This window comes from Dunckerocampus dactyliophorus, chromosome 16 (genome assembly GCF_027744805.1).
Source record: "Dunckerocampus dactyliophorus isolate RoL2022-P2 chromosome 16, RoL_Ddac_1.1, whole genome shotgun sequence".
Taxonomy (NCBI): domain Eukaryota; kingdom Metazoa; phylum Chordata; class Actinopteri; order Syngnathiformes; family Syngnathidae; genus Dunckerocampus; species Dunckerocampus dactyliophorus.
In genome coordinates this window covers 3,278,105-3,300,034 of record NC_072834.1, presented here as the reverse complement: position 1 = coordinate 3,300,034, position 21,930 = coordinate 3,278,105, and the positions used below count along the sequence as shown (strand labels likewise).

At 40.7% G+C, this 21,930-nt stretch overlaps 2 protein-coding genes and 1 long non-coding RNA gene across 4 annotated transcripts in view; 1 reads left to right on the top strand and 2 right to left on the bottom strand.

Moving 5' to 3' along the window:
• Window positions 1-869: 869 nt before the first annotated feature.
• LOC129168917 (uncharacterized) lies at window positions 870-13,046 on the bottom strand. Its single transcript, XR_008566359.1, has 4 exons — window positions 12,793-13,046; window positions 8,446-8,499; window positions 1,059-1,143; window positions 870-992 (listed from the first exon to the last, which is right to left on the bottom strand). It is a non-coding gene; the product is annotated as an uncharacterized LOC129168917 (long non-coding RNA).
• Window positions 7,338-21,639, top strand: LOC129168913 (glucose-6-phosphate exchanger SLC37A4-like). Of its 2 annotated transcripts, none has more exons than XM_054754738.1 (10): window positions 7,338-7,492; window positions 9,173-9,563; window positions 9,809-10,041; window positions 13,421-13,667; window positions 15,573-15,725; window positions 15,800-15,885; window positions 15,956-16,069; window positions 17,515-17,580; window positions 17,644-17,782; window positions 18,487-21,639. In XM_054754738.1, exons 2-10 carry the CDS (start codon window positions 9,416-9,418, stop codon window positions 18,648-18,650), a joined length of 1,350 nt encoding a protein of 449 aa, XP_054610713.1. In that variant the 5' UTR covers window positions 7,338-7,492; window positions 9,173-9,415; the 3' UTR covers window positions 18,651-21,639. The 2 variants fall into 2 exon arrangements, with proteins under 2 accessions (XP_054610713.1, XP_054610712.1); XM_054754737.1 differs by having other exon boundaries at window positions 15,570-15,725.
• Window positions 21,001-21,930, bottom strand: part of hmgn1b (high mobility group nucleosome binding domain 1b) — a 3,976-nt gene continuing 3,046 nt past the window's right edge. The window contains exon 6 of the mRNA XM_054754748.1: window positions 21,001-21,926. Within this exon, the coding sequence (XP_054610723.1) occupies window positions 21,879-21,926 (48 nt within the window). The 3' untranslated portion in view covers window positions 21,001-21,878. The remainder of the gene's footprint in view (window positions 21,927-21,930) is intronic.

Here is a 21,930-nt window from a genome sequence, read left to right as displayed (position 1 = left end):
TGCATGATTTATAAATAATAAGTACGACTCCATTCCCTTGGACCAGTGTACCGTCCACATGTGCTATTTGCAGAATAGTTGTCAAAAAAGAAAAGAAAAAACAAAGCAAACGCTTGTTTGTTGTGTACATCTTAAAATAAACCTCAATGATTACTAACCCAAACTCAAAAAATGGGGGAAGGGTGTGATTTACCTAGCAGTTAAGGTTGTGGTTTCTCTCAGCTCGCTTCTGTTACTCAGACAGTGCCCTGGTCCTTTGTCTGGGACCAGGGTTTGGTCTGGGACCAGCATTTGCATGCTGAGGGCCACTTGAATGCAAAGTTTCCCAGATTTTCAGTACCTAGCATGCAAAACCTGTAGAGGACCAGTTGGCATGCGCACAGAGTGAACACAGGTGTGCTGCGGTCCAAACAAAAAGCACATAACCACCCTTCTCCGGAACCTTCAACATTCCTAAAGAGTGCTGTGATTTTGACTGGATGTTGCACTTGCAGGTTGTCTGAGTGCTTGGTGTGGAGGCAAGGTGAAGCTCCAGAACACACCTGAAGTTTGACGATTTAAAAAAGCAGGTCCTCACAGCCCCAAGTGAAGAACAAGTCTGTCTGAGACTATTTCAAGCATGCCGAGGTCGTTCCTCGTGAAAAAGAAACATGGCGTGCTGAGAGGATGGCGATGGAAAGAGTCACAGCCAACTGAGTGGGAAGAAAGCAACGCAACTGGTAAGATTTTGCAAATATCTGCTTGTTTTGTTGTTGTGTTGTTACTCTGTATATCCTTATATTGTTGATATTGTTATTCAGCATTTACATACACTACAGTAGATCCTCACCTTTTTTTCCTTTGGTGAAAAACCGTGAGTAATCGATACGCCCACAAAAATGTCTCCTTTTGACATTCTCCTCCGCTTTTGGATCAGCATCAGCAATAAGAGTGAGTGTTGATTAGCTTCATCTCTGGAACCCTCCCCTTCTCTCTTCAATTGGCATTGTTCACTTGCAACACAATCCAGGTATGAGTCCTAAATATGCTCCTACACTTATTAAAGTAAAGGTACTCACCACTAATGAATGATAATAAGATGACTGTCGAAGCCATTGCTTCCGTAGCCAAACAAACTTTTCTCAGCGGTGGTGCGTTCTTGGACTGCCAAACAACATGGAAAATCTCAGCGCTGCACAAAAAACATTTTCAGTGATGCATAAATGCATAAACATATTAAAAACGTGGGCTTTCTAACAGTGATACATGTATGCTGTACATTCTACCTGCATGTACTGTACGTACTGACTTAGGGTGAATGATGTGTATTTTCTGTGGAAAAAAATGCCTTTTGTTAGGAGGGGAAAAAAATAAAAAATTATAATTTTTTGACCAAATTTGCTGACTGGCAAGTGTGTCAATATGTTTGTCTTTGTTTTCCTAAAAGTCTTAATGCTGTGTTTTATTCTGATTGTATGAAGGCAAAACCACTGCATCATTCAATGGTCTTGAACATTTTCAAATAAAAAGTATCCGGTATCAGTGATGGTATTTTCAGTATGGTGTTTGCAGAACATTCAGGACATCCAATACGGTCTGCTTTCTTTTACGTTTAATAACAATATTCTTCCTTTTATGCCCATAGTGAGCAATGAGCAGCGAGCTTGGAATTTAGATGCTCAGCAGTGTGCCACAATGCTTCAGTCACAATCTCCCTTAGCCATTCAAATGACAGCGCCAAGAACTTTGGCCAGATCCGGAGGAATCGTTGCTGACCACATGCATGGCTGGTCAACTAGAACGCTTCCGAACTCCTTCCACCATCCCACTACACCGGCACTTGGCAGCAAAGCAAAGGTGACTTGCGGATTTTCATGAAATTGACAGGAAATGAGTATCGTATTAATGAAGCTTTCTTCCTACCAGCCTGCTTCTGGTAACTTTGTGTGCTCAGTGTGCCACAAGGTGTTCCCTCTGCAGCGCATACTAACTCGCCACATGAAGTGCCATAGCTTGGTGAAGAGACACCTTTGTCTATTTTGTGGCAAAGGATTTAATGATACTTTCGACCTGAAGAGACATATGCGAACACACACAGGTGAGGAACGAGGATGTGCACTACAGAGCTGTTTGCATCCCCGGTTCATTTGCGTTATGTGAATTCATGTATTGTATGTAATTATGGTCAAATATGATATTTTAAGATAAAACTATCATTTATTATGTTGGTAATAATTCATTCACAAATAATTCCAAATTTCAAGTTTCTGCCTATAAGAAGCCAGAGTCATTGAAAGCAAAATGATGGGGGCCAAGGATGGAGCTCCAAATTTAGGCTCCCCAGAGATAAGCATCCCAAAGGCCTCCCCCCCACACCACCCTAAACCCATTACCCCCATACACACACCCAGTACGTTTACATGCACTAAAAACAATTTACAATTAAACTGTGTTAATTAAACTGTGTAAAACTTTTTAATGATCAGATTAACATACCTAGATTATTAAGTATGCAATATGCCTGAAAAAATACAACATTTCTTGAAATGCTGGTTTTTCAATAGGGGTGTCAGCGCTGATAGATCCAGCTTGTCGTTGAACAATGCCAACACCCCTTTTTGTTTGTCTTATATATTAACGTCAGGGCTGTCCTTTGATATTTATAATAATATTAAAAAAGCTTTACACATATTTTTAAAGACTAATCTTTGTCTTTTTATTAGTTTTTACTATCAAGATTTTAGCTTTTTGTAGTTCCATTTTTCCTTTTTGATCTATTTTTCCACTTTTGCTGTTTTCGATTGCATTGTGGAGGGGTTTATGTAGCTGCAGACCTGCATTGCATTGCACAGTGGTACGGAGATGGCGTTCAACTCCCGCTCGCCTGCGTAGTGGATACCTCAGCTTTTTTGACCACTTGCATTTAATTACCGAATAAATGCATGACACAGGAAACACTTCCTGTCTTTCACTTTTAATGCGCACCCCTACTCAATAAATGTCGCTATATTGTCAACACAGATCTCCTCTATGTATGAGTTGTGTTATGAAGCGGCATTGTGGTCGTCACAGTACCATTATTAATGTTGATGGTGATTCATGGTAAAGGCGATTAAGGGTGCAGATAAAAGTCCGAACATCTACATGTTTTGATCCGACAAATCTTTAGTAACTTTGATCAAATGGAGAATTGCTACAGCTTCTGCTTGGACATTAACACGACACTGAGGGAATGTAGTTATTTCAATGAAATGAAAAAGCTTGGCTTCTCTCCGGCTGCAGGTATACGCCCCTACAAGTGTGAGCTTTGCGAAAAGGCATTCACACAACGTTGCTCCCTGGAGTCCCACATGAGGAAGATTCATGGCATTCATCAACAGTATGCTTACCGACAAAGGCGTTCCAAAATCTTTGTGTGTGAAGATTGTGGTTACACTGCAATTTGCCCCGACGAGTACTTTCTCCATGTAAGACAATGCCACCCTGGCAGCCCGGCTCTCCGCAGGTACTGTCGCCATAAGGCGCAAGACAACTGCAGTTTTGCATCTGATGATGGCAAAGTCACCCCCTATTTGATGTACCCAGCCTGTGCATTTTACATGTAAGGCCTCTTTTTGTTGTCAGCTTGATTTTTTCCAAAATACTAATGAATTGATTGAACATTACGCTCAGTGAGGAAAATATGTATTATTTTGCTGATGATATTTGAGAGCCCTAGGCCTTTTGTGTTCATAGAAAAAGTTTTTTTTTAGTTAGTTTTTAGTTTTATCTTTGAGTGCAGCTCATGAAAAAGGAGAGCAAAAACAAACGTGTTGCATTCATATTTCTGTTGAGTATATTCTATCAGACTTTGATTGGTTTGGAGAGTTTGAAAGTGAATTTGCCTGAGTAATATAACTGCTGTCTTGTTTTACTGTATTTATTATCATCATATTACGTTTTCAGTGGTTAACAGGTTGCCTTTGGTGACATTTTTGAAGATGACGTATTTATGTCATCAATTCATTGTAGCTTTACAACTCTATAATAAAGAAAAGACAAAGAATGTGTCTGTTGCTTTCTCTTGCCCTCAGTAATCATAGCTTGACTACTTTGGATTAACCAGGGGTGTTTATTGCACGCAGCATGTTTTGTTATTTTGTTATTGGCCCTTGGCATGTTGTGAAAATAAAATGAATTCATTATTAGTGGGACATAAAGTATTTCTATATTAGTCATTAAACTAATTTGCTTTACCATCTATAACATAAAGCTAAGATGTGGTTGTTTTGTTCAGATAGCTTAGCATATATTGATGCATATTGGATTAGTTTTTGCGTCTTTAATGTACAATTTTTCAAAGTGCCCCCCGCTCCCACCCCGTGTCCTTTCATTTTGCTGTCGCTATGCAATCATCCCTTTTACATTGTGGTTAATTGATTCCAGACCCGTCCGCGATAAGTGAATTTCGAAGTAGGAGTCACTATTAATTAACAGAATATTTTTGCAGTTAGAGCATAGAAAACCTGTTTCCGACCTTCTAAATACGGTTGTTAACATTATTAAAGTCCTCTATACGTGAAATAACCTTTACACTCCTATTATTCTTTGTTTCGCCACATTGCGCAGGCTATGGGATCGGGATGGGATTATTTATGGGATGAGAGACAGCCACCGCTAGCAGAGCAAGCTACTGAGCCTCTCCAATTTACTTACCCATTCTAAACTTAAGAAGTGTTTCAAACCGAGTGGGGAAAGAGGACAAAGTAAGAAGCCAAAAACGTACCACTTCCACACGGAATGGGAGGAGTACTTTTTTCACTCTATCATGTCGGACATGCCGTGGTTGACTCCATGCAGTGTGAGGGTAAATAACGTCATGTCTAATCAATGTAACATTACTGACGCAGCGCCTAGTGACCAGAATACTACACATAAGTCTTTCAAGATTGTTTGACGAATAATAGTCCATAATCAACCACGAATATTTTTATTCATTAATTAATTTCTGAAAAACCGCGATAGCGTGAGGGAGTGATGTTCAAACCGGGATGTAGCGAGGCGACGACTTTAGTTTTATTTCATTTTTTCAGCCGTTGGCATATGGAGAAAAATTTGTGTCTTTTTTTCCAATCAAACAAAAAATGGATTTGAAAACGTAAAAAAACTATTTGCAAACAAAAATAATGGATAAAAAAAAAAAAAACATTTCTTTGCAAATCTTACAGTTTTATTGCATTTCAACTTCGCTCTTGTGGGTGGGGCCTACTCTGACCGCCGGTAGAACCTTTTTTTATCGGTCAGTCTCGAATGCTGTGCCATTTCCCGCCCTCACTTGCACAGCTTGAAAAATCTTCCAACGTAGTGGGACTACACTATGGAGCGAAAAGAGCAACTTTAAAATGTAAGTATAGCTTTTTTTTTACTCATTACAACAATTTTTCCTATTATCACTGCACTCTGAGTTGTTTTTTTTTTTCTAAAGAACTGCACACCCCTCCACCCACAATCCATGACGCAACGATTCAGGAAAATGCCTCTGTGGTTGTGCTGATAAGGGCAAGCTTACAAAGACATCATTCTTGTAGAAAGAGTCTTTAACTTGGAGTAACCAAACCAATCACGAGATTCCATGACTTAATTTTCTTCTGCTGTGTGTCTCTGTGTCTGCGTGTGTGTGTGTTTGCCCAGCAAATACACTCATTCCTTCTTAGACTCTAAATGTGTCTTGCAAATGGATATGAGCTTACAAAATCAATCATTCAACACCACTAAACGCTGGTATACGATGTAGTATCCTGAGAATCACTTACTGTATGCACTGTACGACACTCATATTTGAGAGGCTGGCTCGAAAAAGACATATTAAAAATAAATCAGTTTTTTTCTGAGCAGGTACAAGGTCTACATGGATGATGCTGGTATCAAAGTAAAAGGGAAGACGTTGATGTGTTATGGTACATATAAAAATGTACATCATTGCGATTGGATAAGAGTAAATGATGCTTTAACGGTTGCGGTTGGTTTCAAACGATCCTGTCTTCTGAAGGTCTAAAATGTTGTCCCTGAGGTCCTTCGACGGCTGTTTGGTCTTGCTCACAATGGTGAAGAGGTTTAAATGGAAGAGACCGTTTCTGTGACCGGTGTCTTTGAGTTGGCATTAGGCCTAGGTCACAAACAGACGTACGGTTTACGCTGTTCAGGGCAGATGGCAGACAGCGTGTGTGGCCTCGTGTGGCTGAGCAAAAACAAAAGTGTTGCGTTTATAGTTTTGTTGAGTGTAAGTAAACGATAAGCCCACTGTTATGCTTATATTTATTGTGAAGCTCAGCTGCTATTACATATATTCACCAGAAGAGTGTGCTACTCATGAACCACACTAGTCACTGTGTTTATTCTGTGAGCCATAGAATAAACACATCATAATCTGTTACTCGCTGTTCAACTGTGCTCATTTAAGCAAATTCTCAATAGCCAACGTGTGATGGGAGAACTTTGAGAGGCGCTGGCCGAAATAAAATATTGAAGTTATTTTATTTTGATGAAATGATGGCCAATTTTGAATAAGCAAATTAAGGTGTTCTTACTCAGTTTTTTTTTTTGTCTCTCCTACGAGGTTACGCTTTTTTCCTACAGCATTTTACAACATAATATGCAAATGACATGCAAATTAGACGATGGCATCATCTCGCGACTTCTAGGATAGCCAATGGCTGCTTTTCTTACTGAAAAGTTGGCAACAGTGGCTCCCGTTGGTAGCCTCAGGTGTGTGGAGCCCATTAGGTGTACTTTCCTAATTGGACAGGACTAATTTGTGTGTTTCATGGACACATAACCAGTCTGTGGGCGTCAGCATGCTTGCTGGTTCGTAGGGGATGAAATGCACAAATCAATTTCTAACCGTTAATTAATTTCTCGACTTATTACAAATGAATGATAAATGATTTTTTTAAAGTCAAAATACATTTTGTAAGGCAGGGGTCAGCAGCGTGGTGCCTGCGGGCCAGGTAGCCCCCCACGACCACATGAGGTGCCCGCAAGCCTGTTTTTCATTCAGGTTTTCAGTTAATAATGAAAGAACAGTAGAAAGAAATGCATTCTGAAATACAAAATGTGAGTTGTGGACACCAGCATTTTGTTCATGTTCTGGTAAAACAAGCATATTCGTTTTGTTTGGGTTTAAAATAAGCTCTGAAAATAAATGTTACAAAAATGAGTAGCTCTTGGCCATTTTCATTTTGTAAAAGTAGCTCTCACAAGGAAAAACGTTGGTGACCCTTGATGTAAGGTTTATTCACACCCAGTAGAGGTCAGCACTTTCCAGAATGCTGTTGTAGTTTGAATAGGCATTTTTTGGCCAATGTTGAATACAGTACAGTACATCCCTGCTTTTCTCGAGGGTTACATTACATTACACCGCCTGGCAGGAACTGGGCGGTACCGCTTTAACACGCCGTGCGCGCTCCCGCGGACGTCAAACGGCTTGTGGCTGACGCTGGTGTTTGGTCCACGACGGCACCGACGTGACTGACAGGTAACCTTCCTTACGTGGTTTCATGATTCTGTGCAACATCGGGGAGCCTAGCAGCGGCTACTCCGTCCGCTGCAGTATTTTCTAAATGGACGGTCTTGGTTCGGCTCGTCATGACTCATTCTGCCCTTATGCTGATATTCTAATTGATGTATTCAAGTGTTGCTGCAGTTGGTGAAATGCATGCTCGACTATGCTGGACGTGAACGTGCATGCTAGGGAAGTGTCCCAATGTTCCAGGCGAGACCTCAACCTGCAGTGATTAAAAAGAAAGAGAGAAAAAGACAAGAACCGGGTCTGTTTTTAACCCCACTGCAAAAACGTGTGCGATACCTGATATCGTTTCAGCATCTGCTGAGTGTGGCGGACGAGCCAGTCAGCTCAAGCACCAAAGTGTGACATTTATGTCACTATGCTGCACTGGGACAGCACAACATAACACTTCATGCCTGCTCGTACTCAACTCTTCATTGTGGGACAACACAACTTTTCCCACCAAAGGTCGCATACATAAAGATTAAAGGATGCTGGGGGACATTTTGATACTTTTTGTGCATTAGAGACGCTCAAACCAATGTAGGTAAACAAACGGCCACATATCGATTAGGGCTGTCAAATGATTACAAAGTTGAATCAGATTAATCGCAGTTGATTGGAAGGATTGCAAAGCAGTTGACTACGCTGCCCAACCCACACACACTTAACAAAGGTGACCCACTCAAAAACTGTAAACCGAGGGGGGAAAAAGTGGACTGACATAATAATAGAGTGTTTCACATACATTCATTTATGCGCCCGCCACAAATTGATTTGGTGCTAACCACATTATAATGGGACAGTCTGTAACAATAACTGTCTGTTATTGGACATTCAAACATGAAAACCCATCTTGCTCTTCTCAAAGAGCAGCCCCCCCCCCCCCCCCCCCCCCAAAAAAAAAAAAAAAAAGCACTCACAGGCGGCTCCATCTTGGTACACCCTGGACTGGTCGCCAGCCAATCAGGCTCCATCTTGCTTGTGACATGAAAAAAAAAACACAAGAAGAAGCGACAGAAGAAAGTTCATTTGTATTTCCAAATATATCAATAATAATTCTAAATATTTAAATTTGTATGGAATATATATATATATTTTGCCTAAATTAAGCATTTTCAAGCGCACAAACTGCTAAATGAATTAAAAAACAAACAGAAGATGCAGAAGACACACACATCGCCAGAACAACAGGCTTTTATTGCAGGTTTGAATGAGCTCAACATGCACAATAATCCCTAATTTGGGCTAGTGTTGCAGCTGTTACCCACAGCAAGTTAAAACTCAACTCTGAACCCTCGATGTCACTTCCTGTCTGCCCCCCAATTAGCACATTTACACCAACACACACGGGCATGAGTCTTATTTATGTCTTACATGGCTTATTTACACTTATTATGTCTACAATATTAGGCAATACGAGTGCAAAGATGACTATCGGGGTGTTATTTAATGTCTAGAGGGCTCTACTAATGTTAAAACCAGTATTTAGAAGTTTGTAAACATCTTTTCTATGCTCTAACTATGAAAATACTCCATTTATAAATAAGGAATCCTACTTATCACGGTCGGGTGTGGAACCAATTAACTGCTATAAATGAGGGATTACTGTAGTTTATGATATTTATGTTTCATTGTTTTTATTTTCAGGCTGGTTCCTCACTCGCTCAAGCAGTTGCCTTCCTCCAGTCTGCAGGAAGCATCTGATGAGTGCTGTCACAAACAACCAGCTGATGGGGTCCACTTTCAAATGAAAATAGTCCAACACCCACCTCCAATGAAGCTGACTGCGTGACGGGCTAAATGCTAGAAGACCCGATTACAAGACATCACTGAAGACTTTTTTTTTTGCAAGTTGTCTTTATCGAACTTTTGTTTTGACCGAGAGGAACCATGGGGGCCACAGGTTACGGCTACTATCGTGGGACGATCTTCTTCTGCATGTTCATCGGCTACATGCTGTATTTCTTCAACAGAAAGACGTTCTCCTTTGTCATGCCCTCGGTGATGGACGAAATTAGGCTGGACAAAGATGACTTGGGTATGGTAATCAAGCTAAGATACCTTCACCTTTTAAAACCGTCAGACCCAGAGAAGAGTGGTTGTATTTGTGTTGGTATGGTAACTATGCAATGGTGCCTGGTGAGGTCGCTGACTCCTTTTGTACCGGACAGAAAAATCGGATTACCGATATATGTACCCTGATCTGGCTTGCGCTTTGTAGGCTAAAGAGTGTTGATATCATTTATGTTCCACAGTCGATGGTGACCCTCCTTCTGTCTACAGGTCTGATCACCAGCAGCCAGACCATGGCCTACGCCATCAGTAAATTCATCAGCGGTGTGTTGTCGGACCAGATTAGTGCCCGCTGGCTTTTCTCCATCGGCCTCTTTGTGGTGGGAGGCATCAACGTGGTCTTCTCCTGGTCTTCGACTGTGACTATGTTCTCTGTGCTCTGGTTTGTTAATGGCCTGGGACAAGGCTGTGGCTGGCCGCCATGTGGGAAGGTTCTACGTAAGGTAATCCCATTGTGTCTTGGAAGTCGTGCTGCACAGATTTGCCTCCTTCAGTGTTATGACCACGTCCATATCCACACAGGCACGCTGTATGATACGTGTAATTGTGAGCCATCTACCCCCAGAGTGAGAACCAGCTGCTCACAGACTTGTTTTCACTTTGTACTGCAAGAGAAAGTTCACTGGTTGGAATACCAATACTTGCTGCCAGACACGGTTGACCTCGGCCCACAGGAGATGCCAGACTGTAAACTGAGAAACTGATTGAGAGTTCAGTGGGATCGGTACTACAAAAAACTGAATTGACCAACAGACTGCAAGGTTTTACTCACAAGCAGCTTACTTAACCGATAAGGTCTCAGTGCAGTACGTATAAGCATACTGTATGCAGGAAGAGACACCAGTGTACAGGGGGGAAAATAGGTATTTACCCACTTACAAAGATGGACAGTCCAGAATCGTTATACTATATTGACTATATTTTATACATTATAAGTGAAATAAGTATTTGATCCCAATACAATACGTGGCTTCGTACTTTGTGGAGAAACCCTTGTTGGCAAGCACAGAGGTCAGACGTTTCTTGTAGTTGGTCAGCAGGGTTGCATCTCAGGAGGGACTTTGGTCAGAGAAACATGTTTCCACTTCAGTTTATTATATTGCATCCTACTTTGCGGAAATTCACTTATGGCGGTAGAGTCTGGAAGCAATTAACTGATAAACGAGGGACGACTTTGCATGTGTCGTCTTTAGCGGGTGGGGCTTTGTGGGCACCGCAGGATCTCAATCCATTACAGCAAAGTGTGTCACTAATGCTTTTCTTGCCGACTGTGCTCCCAACTCCCTTGACATCATTAACCCATCATCCTCCAGAGCGAGGGCGATTGACTGTTATCTTGTATTTCTTCCCTTTATGAAGTATTGCACCAATAGGTGTCTCACTGTCTCACCAAGCTTCTTGCAGATAGTCTTACAGTCCATTTCAGTCTTGTCCCTGAGGTCCTTTGCCAGCACTTTGGTCTTACCCACGGGGATGGAGTGGTTTGAATGGAAGCGACAGTTTCTGTGACAGGTGTCTTTTATCCATATAATGAGTTGAGATAAGGAGTTCTGTCTTAAAGGAACAGGACTAATTTGTGTGTTTCCAGGAAACATCACCGGTTTGTGGGGAACAGAATGCTTTCTGGTTGGAAGGGGATCAAATACTTACCTATATTTCCTTCAAATACGCATGTCCCTCAATTCATGTATAATCTTTATTTAATGTTATTAATTTTTACATTATGTCTCGCTGTTGCAATAAACCCACACTAAGATATGTTCTCTTCATATTTTTGTAAGGGGGGTAAACCTCCAATACCAGCAGGGGATCAAACACTAATACAGTATTTCCCCCCCACTGTAACCATATAGAGGCGCTGTGAGAGTAAGACGCTGCTTTAAACGTAGCAGTGCTAAAAAGGTGGGGAATAAATAGGCTTTGGCACGTCTTCAGCATGTCAAAGGGGATCAGATTACAGGAGATTCTATTAGTAGAACATCCTCAGTAGATCTTTCCTGAGAGAAAAGCAACAACCTTGAACACCACATTCTTTCTTCTCCGAGAGAAATAATCTTTTAATAGGTCTCATCTCTCAACTACGACCCTTGGCACGGTGGTAGAGCAGCTGCTCTTCTGCAGAATTAGCATCTTCTCACAGAGGGCCAATACCATGGTCAGGGTGACAGATCGGGCTGGTAATCGATACTCCCATGCAATCACGTGCACATATGACTGTATTGCAATCGCTCCTCCACAGTTTCGTTTCACAAACCTAGTAGAGAGCAGGAGAAAGACTCCAAACTAATCAACAAAGTCCAAATAAAAACATGTCATTTAATGAACGCCATCGCTCTTGAGAACAGATGATAAATTGACCTTCACTTTTTGGTCCACTCATAATGGCGGTGGTTTAAGTCTGCATATTAATTGAAATTGAAGGGGAACGTTTAGCAAGGATGATAAAGAAGTATCCAAAATATGAAATACATACAACCAACGATAAAACATAATTTTTGGGGGAATCCCCACTCACAGTCACAGGTTTTCACCGCTGCACCGTGCGGGGATTGGAAAACCAATATAAATCTTCCAGATTAAACACTCTTAATGCAAAAAAAAAATCATCTAATTTATTTGTTCATATGATGCACACAGAGCAATGAACAACTTCATGCTCTGTCTCCTTTCTGCTCTGTTCTCCTGCCGTGAGGCATTCAGGCGCACTCGTAAGTGTGAGTGTTGGGAATTAATTGTTGTTTTTAATTTTTATTCACTTTTGGAACCTAGAGTGTAGGATTTAAATTCTTCCGCTTGCGTGGACATTTATTTACCAGTCCACCCTGTCTTTGTACAGTAGACCACCACTTCTAGTGGCATTCCGGGACCACCCTTAATTGGCGAAAATCCACGAGTAATTGATGCGGCCATAGAAATGTCAATTTCTGACCCACAGCTCACTCCTCCCCGTCCAAACCCTCCTGCTAGCTTGATGTAGACGTCCTCCTCCGATTCTGTATCATCATTTGCACTAAAATTACTCTTATTTGATTAGATTCAGCTCCAAAACCCTCCTCTTCTCTCTTCAGTTGCTATTGTTCACTAGCGACGGAAGCTAGCAAGTTAAATGTTAGCACATTGCAGGTTGAAGCCGTAAATATGGCCTCACTCACTTATTAAACACATTTTTAGTTATAAAAGGTATGGAAACTCACCACTTATGAATGATAATGATGATCCATAGAACAGATGAATCTGTTAGTGTCACAGCCTGGTTGTCAAGCTAGCGCTTCAACCTCACTTCCGTCTGCTGCGGCGCCGCCTCCATCTACCTCAACACTAACTGTGGGGCAGAGGCCGTCTTGGGTAGCTGTCACAGAAGTGGTTTCTCCAAGCCTCGGTTACATATTTCCTACTGCTTGTCTGTTGTAATTCCAGTAACGACTTACCATCACATTGTGTTCACCTCGTTTTGAGGTTCGATTGTTATATATGTTTCATCTGCAACCATGGTGCGTTCATGGACTGCCGAGCAAAGTACAAAAGCTGCAAAGCTTGACGAAAAACTTGATCATTTTATTAATAAATGATCACAGACTTGGGGTGAATGAGATGTGCTGTCTGTGGGAAATACAGCCTATTTTTGGAGAAAAAAATACCACTAACAATCTCTTGGACCAATCTTTGCAAAATTGCAGGGCTGTGAATGCTGAATCACGAATGTGTGGGGATCCACTGTATTACTTTGTTAAATGTTGAAGTTTAAAAGTTCCTGTGATCAGCCACTTGGTTTGATGGTTTGTAAAACGTGCACCATGTCATCGCTGTCATGTGTTTCTTTAGTGGTTTGAGCCGTCCCAGTTTGGAACATGGTGGTCTGTACTGTCCTGCAGCATGAACCTGGCAGGGAGTCTGGGCCCGATCTTGGTCACAGTGCTGCTGCACTACTATGACTGGAGGAGCATCCTAACAATGTCAGGCGTCTTCTGTGCTGCCTTCTCATTTGTGACCCTGATGTTGGTGAAGAATGAGCCAAAGGATGTGGGCCTGCCCAGTGTTACGGTGGCAGCCAAGAAGGGGGCGAAGGGACGTGAGTAACAAGAATATATTGATGGGTGGAAGAACGAAAACACCCATAAGTCCATAAATTCATGTTCTGTTGTTCAAAACATGAGATCATGTGGAACATTTCTTACGACACAAACCAAAAAGCTCCATTTTACTCGTCCATACACACACAAACACGTTGCAGCCTGAGTTTCAGAAAGTCAAAAACTTACGTTTGTGTGTGGACGAGAGGCGTAGAAAAATAGGCATTTTTAAAATATGTTGTTTTAGTTATACGGTTACTAATATGGAATGACTCATTTGTAAGTGTAATTAGTTACATCATGTAATTGCTCCTCCACAGTTACAAATACACTCCCGGTCAAAAATTTAAGAGCAGTTGAAAAATTGCAAGTTTACATTTTGCACTGTTGGATCTTAAGAAGATTCTAAATTGAGCTTCAAAATGCAAAAATAAGAAATTGGAGTGAAACAAAAAACATTTTGAGTAAGCAATTCATTGCAAACAAGCAGTAAAGTGAAATAGGCTGTTCATCAGCTGATCAAAAGTTTAAGACCACAGCCAAAATCTTGGCAAAAATCTGGATTCCAAGTCATTTTCTGTCCAGTATTCTCACTGTCATGACCTCTTGATGGCAAAGGCAAAAAGGCTTTCTGTCTTTGGATGCGGTTGGATTGTTGAGCTGCATAAGCAAGGCTTCTTGCAGCGCGCCATTGCTGCTGAGGTCGGACACAAACTTCTTCAAAGACCCTGAGGGTCATGAAACAAAAAAATGTCCAGTGGTAGACCCAAAAACATTTCACCGGCCCTGAGCTGGAAGATCCCATTGGCTGTCCGTCAAGACACGGGACGATCCTCGGCCCAAATGGAGGTTGTTACTGGTACAGAGTGCAGTCCAATAACCATTAGACGGCATCTGCGAGAGGAGCGTTCTATGAACAAAGAGCGTCTTAAAAGACCTCGTCTCCGTTAATACCACAAAATTGCCTGTTTGGAATTTGCACAAGTGCACCAAACATTGGAAAATTAAAAGTTTTATTCTCTGATGAGGAAAAAATATAACTTTGACGGTCCTGATGGCTTCCAGCGTTACTGGCATGACAAGGAGATCCCACCTGAGATGTTTTCCACATGCCACAGTGGACAGTCGCCATCATGATCTGGGCTGCTTTTTCCTTCAATGGAACAATGGAGCTTTAGGTTGTGCAGGGGCGTCAAAGGGCGGTAGCTATGTGGAGATGTTGCAGGGGGCATCAAACGTGCTCATACCCATTTTGGAGATGATTAACAAGAATGGTGCAGTCACTCATTCGTTTTTGAAAATGTTATTTGTATTTTAGGGTGGGTTCGGCCTTAAACGTTCCATCAGCTGATGAACAGCCTATTTCACTTTAATGCTTGTTTGTTTCTTCTGTTCGTATTTTGAAGCTCTACTTAGAGCCACCTGATGATCCAACAGTGCAAACTGTCAATTCTTGCAATTTTTCAGCTGGTCTTTACAATGTTGATCAGAATTGTGATTTAGCTTTGTAGCCGCGTGTGCCTTTGAGAAGTGTTTCTTGATGTTAAGGCTGAGGGGCAATTCAGCACCAAAACACCAAAGGACAGTGTTTCCCTGAGAGTGAGCAACCACAACACTCGTTGTCTGGCTGTTTAGCTTACTGTGTATTAGTAGTGAACAAGGGCGACTGAAGCGATACAGTAGATATACAGTATATCTATATCAGATGATATATACACATGACAACACGCTGCATATCACTTTTGTAGCGGTTGAAATAATCATTTATTAGGTTACCCGTTACTGAGAAACAATAACAGTATTACTCCCAACACTTCTGATAAAAACGTGAAAACTGGAAGCCTAGGAAAAAAAAATAATAATTCAACTAGACATGTTTTTTTTTCTGGTGTGTTTCTCAGCAGGCAACAGTGAGAGCACCCTGAGTGAGTTCCTCCTCTCGCCTTTCCTTTGGGTGCTGTCTCTGGGCTACCTGGTGGTGTTTGGGGTGAAGACAGCTGCAACCGACTGGGGGCAGCTGTTCCTCATGCAGGAGAAAGGCCAGACTGCTCTCATGGGTATGGATTTGAGACATTGCAGTACTTATTGGCCGTTGGTTGGCATATTTTCACCAACTTGTGCTTGTTCACAGGCAGTACTTACATGAGTGCCTTGGAGGTGGGTGGATTCGTGGGCAGCCTTGCTTCCGGCTTCATCTCTGACAGAGCAGTTGCTCGAGTAAGAAGCAGACACGTTTCTTTTTTTTTGGATTACTCTTGTCACAAACATGCGCTCTGACATCCCCCAGCATGGCCTGGGCACACATGGCAACCCTCGCCACGGCCTGCTGATTGTCATGATGGCTGGTATGTACGTCTCCATGTACCTCTTCAGGGTCACCATCACACCTGAAATCCCAAAGGTAAATGCAAAAAACATAAACTAAAAAATACTAGCTGGCAGCACATATAAGAGCTGTACCAAAAAGTCAGTGCGTACAAAAATTGCTTCAATGGAAGTCAGTTGGGGATGTATTTTCTGCAACAAAATGGCCTATTTTTGGAGAGAAAAAGCACGCATATAAATAACAAATAGAATAATTTGGCCAACAGGCAATTCCAGATCTATTTGTGGTGGGCCACGACAAATCAATGATGAATGAATGGGAAACACTGTACAGTCATCCTTTGTCTATTGCAGTTAATTGGTTTCAGACTCCACCCAGTAAGTGAATTTCCGTGAAGTAGGATTCAGTATCAATAAATTTAATATTTATGCCATAGAAAACCTGTTATACAATCTTCAAAATACTTTTTATAACATTATTAGAGCCCGCAAGACAAGAAATGACACCAGTAGAGTCACCTTTACATTTGTATTACCCAATATAGTAGATAGAATCAGAGTAAATAAGACATATCAGGCATACTGTATTTTCCGGACTATAAGTCACACTTTTTTCATGGTTTGGCTGGTCCTGGGACTTATACTCCGGAGTGACTTACACTGACAGCCTCGAGAGGGCGCTCTAGGCTTGTGTGCCTGCTATCTGTTACTCTTGTCACTCCCCTACCACTGAAAATTGACAATGTAAACGTCAACTTATAAAGACAACTGAGAAAGACGGGAAACGCAAATGCCCCCAAAAACAAAATCGTATTTTGCAGATTGCAAGCTGCAAGTAAACTAGTTATTTTGTTTAGGCTCTAGTTATCTGAATAACTGTTAATATGTTACGTTAACATACCACCTATTCACGTTATGTTAACAGACGCCTATTTAGCCTGTTGTTGTCCGTTTTATTGTTATTGCTATAACTTGCCTTTCAAGATGATATGTCTCTGATTTTATGAAGTAAATTTCCCCCCAAAATTGCGACTTATAGTCCAGTGCGACTTATATGTTTTTTTTCCTTCTTCACTGTGCATTTTTGGCTTGTGACACTTTTACTCCGGAGCGACTTATAGTCCGGAAAATACGGTAATTAAGATAACAGACTTGCACGTTAGCAGTTCCTTGTTGTTTTTTTCTTGACAGCGTACTTCCTGCAGTGGCTGTTGCCTCATCAATGTATACCAGTGACTGCTTTAAATAGCTTTCCACTTGTATTACCCAATATAGCAGACATAATGAGAGTAAATAAGCCATTTTAGAGGTAAATAAAACTCCTGTTCTGTGTTTGTCACAGCAAGTGTGTTTCCTAGCGGACCTTTGTGCCGGCAGACAGATGTGTAGAGGACAGGAAGTAACGTCGGAGGTTCAGAGTACGAGTTTTAGCTTGTCGTGTGTTAATGCACCAATCCACTGCATATGTATACGGACGACACTGTGTACATAACCAACACTGACATTTATTACTTACCTCAGGAGGCTCCTCTTTGGGTTCAGGTCCTCCATCCAGTGTCTGTGCTCATCGGTGTCTCCGAAAGAGAGGTAACATTTTTACAAGATATACGACGAAAACTACGTATGACAACTTTCTCCTCTCATTCACAGATCTGGATCCTCTTTCTCGGTGCTATGTTCGGATTTTCCTCCTATGGACCGATCGCTCTGTTTGGTGTGATTGCAAGTGAAAGTGCCCCCTCCAACTTTTGCGGAACCTCCCATGCTATCGTGGCTCTCATGGCTAACGGTACGAGCATCTACAAATACAATAGTTTTGTCTACAGTGTTTCCCACATGACTGTGTGGCTCGTGGGGGGCTTGCTGATGTCATAATTGGCCATAATGCATTTGCATGTATTTTTTATAACGGGAAGAAGAAAATGGTGTTTGAGAGGAAGGTGAAACTTCCGTAAACTGTTTAACTTTGACAGCCCCTACGTACAACTATTAAAAACGTGTTTTGCGTTAACATTTTTGAGCGTCAACCGCTGACGACGTCATAGACGGGCGACATAGCTGACTTCTGGTTCCGCTTGCTGTTTTGTTAGCACACTAACGATTCCAGCAAGGACATTTGTGATAAAAATACATTAAGAACACAGTTGGACTTGCGCACTGTAATAATAAAATGACGAGACATGCGGCATATTGTAACCGCACCCAGAAAATGTACACAAACACAAAATTTTGGCATAAATTTTTGACGGTAACCGAAAAACATGCTAGCCGGGGCGGACTCTAACCGAGGTTCCACTGTAGAAGGTCATAGAAAGTCACCAAATGTGTCCATATCGTCCAAATAAATTCAGTGCCATTATAAAGTGTGTATGAACGAGGGTGAACCGGCAGCTCCAGATCTATTTGTGGCGGGCCGCCACACATAAATGAATGCACGGGAAACACTGGTCTACTGTATGTCATACGAGTGACCCAGCTTTCTTTTCATTACAGTGGGGGCTTTTGTAGCAGGCCTTCCCTTCAGCACTGTTGCCAAACAACACAGCTGGGACATGGCGTTCTGGGTCGCTGAGGTCTTCATGGCCGTCACCACCGTATTGTTCTTCCTCGTTCGCAACATGCGCACCAAGATGGGAAGAAGAGAGAAGATGGACTAATGTACACTCTTGGTTCTCTTGTGTTAACGGTGCTGCGTACTTAATCATGCACATTACCGCCACACAAATCCGCATGGAACTCAGGGTCGATTTGTTCAATGGCTTAAAACGCACCATATGGACAAAATTAATGTATTTTGTAAGTTTACTCCCTTACACAAATGTCAGTATAAGTCATAAGTATTAGATCGCGATGCAATTGGCGGCTTGGTGCGCACACAAACACACACACACACAGCGGACTCTCTCTGTTTTAATACTTCCACAGATTTCTAAAAGCAGTACTTGTCAAAATGCCAAATAAAAGCTGGGTGCCAAAAACAAAAAAAAAAGACGGTCAGTGCTGACTTTGACGTGATTCTCCATTTTGAACGTTTACTGACGAGTCTGTATATTCTAGACCAGGGATTCTCAACTGGTCGGTCGCGCACACGTTTTCAGCAGGTCATAGACATCTAGTCAAAACTGGCGTGAAAGCAGGGGATGTCCATACTTTTCCAGGCGAGGGCCACATACAGCACCATGAAAGGATGCAATGGGCCACTTTAATATTTTGTAAAGCAACACATGTAGATATGCTAAGAAGTTATATAGTTCAGCAAAAAACTACACCTCAGCTTTGTGATACACGTGAGAAAAAACTTCTGTTTTTGCCCATTTTTGCTGCTGCTGGGTTTTTTTTTCAAAAATATTTCAACTTGTCAAGTCTTTGTAAATGTTGTTCTCGTAATATTATGGCTTTAGTGCTACAGTGTATAGTTTCCTCAACCTAATTTTTAAAAAAATTATTACTTAAAAAAAACAAACATTTTTTTCTTTAATATTTCAGCTAAAATGACATTTTCTCGAAAATTGCGACTTTTTTTCTTGTTAGAATACAACTTTTTTTCTCTTAAAATTTTGACTTGTAAAATTAAAACTGTTTTTTTCATTTCTGCATTTTTTTTCAAAATATTGCAACTTTTTTCTTGTAAATTTTATTATGACTTTATTCCCTAATTTTTGCAAAATTACAACTGTATTTGTTGTTTTGTTTATAATTGTATATTACAACTTTAAACAAAAATAAATGTCTTTAATATTTAAAATTTATGCTACCAACATGACATTGTTCTTGTAAAATTCAAACTTTTTTCTCTTCATATTTTGATGTTATTCTTGTAAAGTTACTGCTGAGTTTTTCCATTTTTGCTGTTTTAAAAAAAAATTCTTGTTAAATTATATTTGCAGAATGTGCCACGGGCCAATAAAAAACGTAATAAAACAGCCCCGGGCCCCACTTTGGACACGCCTGCATGAAAGTATTCCAAGTACATTAATAATAAAATACAAAATAAAAATGAGTACATAAATATAAATAAAAGGAACAAATAAAAAACAAATACATCGTCACACGGTGGCTCGGTAGTAAGGTAAGCAGATGGACAGGTGCCAGGGGGCGAAATTTTAAAATTATTTAAAAAAATGAAAACGTAAAAAATTGAAAAATCTGCAGTAATTTTACAAGAATAAAGCCAAAAATATTAAGAGAAAAAATTTTATTTTATGAGAATAAAGAAAATATAAGGACAAATATTTTAGTAGCTTAAAGTTGAAATATTAAAAAGGTTATTTTTTAAGTTGTAATATAAACATATTGAAATAAAGTTACATTTTTGGATAATTAGGTTGCGGAACAAGTTATGTGAAGAGAATAAAGTCATAATATTATGAAAAGAAAATGTACTTATTTAACAAGAAAATTGAAATATTTTGGGGGGGGGAACAGCAACATGGGGAAAAAGGACAAACGGTGGAAAACATTTGCACACCCCAGCTGTGTAGCGCTGCACATAAAAATCAAGGAAAAAAATATCTCGATTCACACTAACGTGCAATCTAATTAAATGTTTTACACTATTTATTTCTTTACTGGAAGAGCTGCATTGCAAACACTGCCATTTTACTCAAGGACTCATGCGGCCCTTCCCCTATGAGCCTCGCTAGTGCCCATTACATGCATGAATGTACGGTGGAGTGAGCGAGCGTGCCGTGTTTTGGACTTGATAGATTATTTTCAGCCCGAGACCTCCAATGAAGAACAGCAGAGACCACTGGAAGTTTCTTTAAAGCAGAATGAGAATGAGGAGTAAAATAATAATCAAAATAAATAAAACATGGTGACTTTACAACGTAAGCACATGGCCCTGAACATGATGTGAAAAAATTAAGCACACAAAAATTGTGATGAACATTTTTTGCACAACTTCTACACTACTATTTGTATGTGTAGCCCATCATTTCACTGACACTCAAAACTACAAATTAATGTCCAGAGTTAACTTCCTTCTCAGAAGAAAAACAGCATAACGACTACCAACCGAGTTTTATTGGTCCATTGATAACAATCATGACACAATTACATCTATAAACAAATAAAAATAAACTGCACACTTGCACGGACACCTAAACCTCGTGAGTATTGCTACTGCTGGTATGCATTTGACATGTCAAATAAATGTACAGTTTGTCTGCTGGCATTTAAGAGACTACTTTTGTTTTGATGTTACTATTACTAGAGCTAGGCTAACAAAATAAAATTAAAAGATTCCATGTTTGCCATTCATACAATGTACCATTACACACTGCATACAGAGGAGTTGAAAACCCTTTTCACAGCGGCTATACAAATTTACTGGGACACAACCAACACACAAGATACACCGTTTGGATAGGGAGGGCTCCACTACTTGGGATTTTAGATTTATTGATCCAATTTCATGAGAAAACTGCATGATTACAAGAGCCTGCAAACATTCTAAAACACTGTTCTTCTTTATAAACAACAAAACAATGGCTGACCCCCACACCCCCCACCCAACCCCAAGCACAGATTACATACTGTCCCTTTAAAGCATATGGAATGTAATCCATGCAGGTAAACTCATTCACTTGTCAACCCAGCTCCTGTGAACTTGCTTGTGTGTTGACACCCTAACCTGTCCCGCACCCTGCCCCTCTTTCACATTTTAAACAACATTTTAAACGACCCCCCCCCCCCCGTGAAGAAATTCTCCCATCTCCAAATTGACTTTTTATGTCTTTCATTAAAAAAAAAAAAAGAAGTGTTGTCTACAATCAAACTACTAAAAAACCTGTGTTTAGAAAATAGCTGATAAAAATATTCCCCTGAATTGTACAAGAAAAGAGGTACAGGGAGCACTGGTAAAAGATGCGCTTTGAGAGATGTTATTCTGCTGCGTCATCTTTTTCCCCCGCCGTGTCCGTGGCTGGCGCCTGT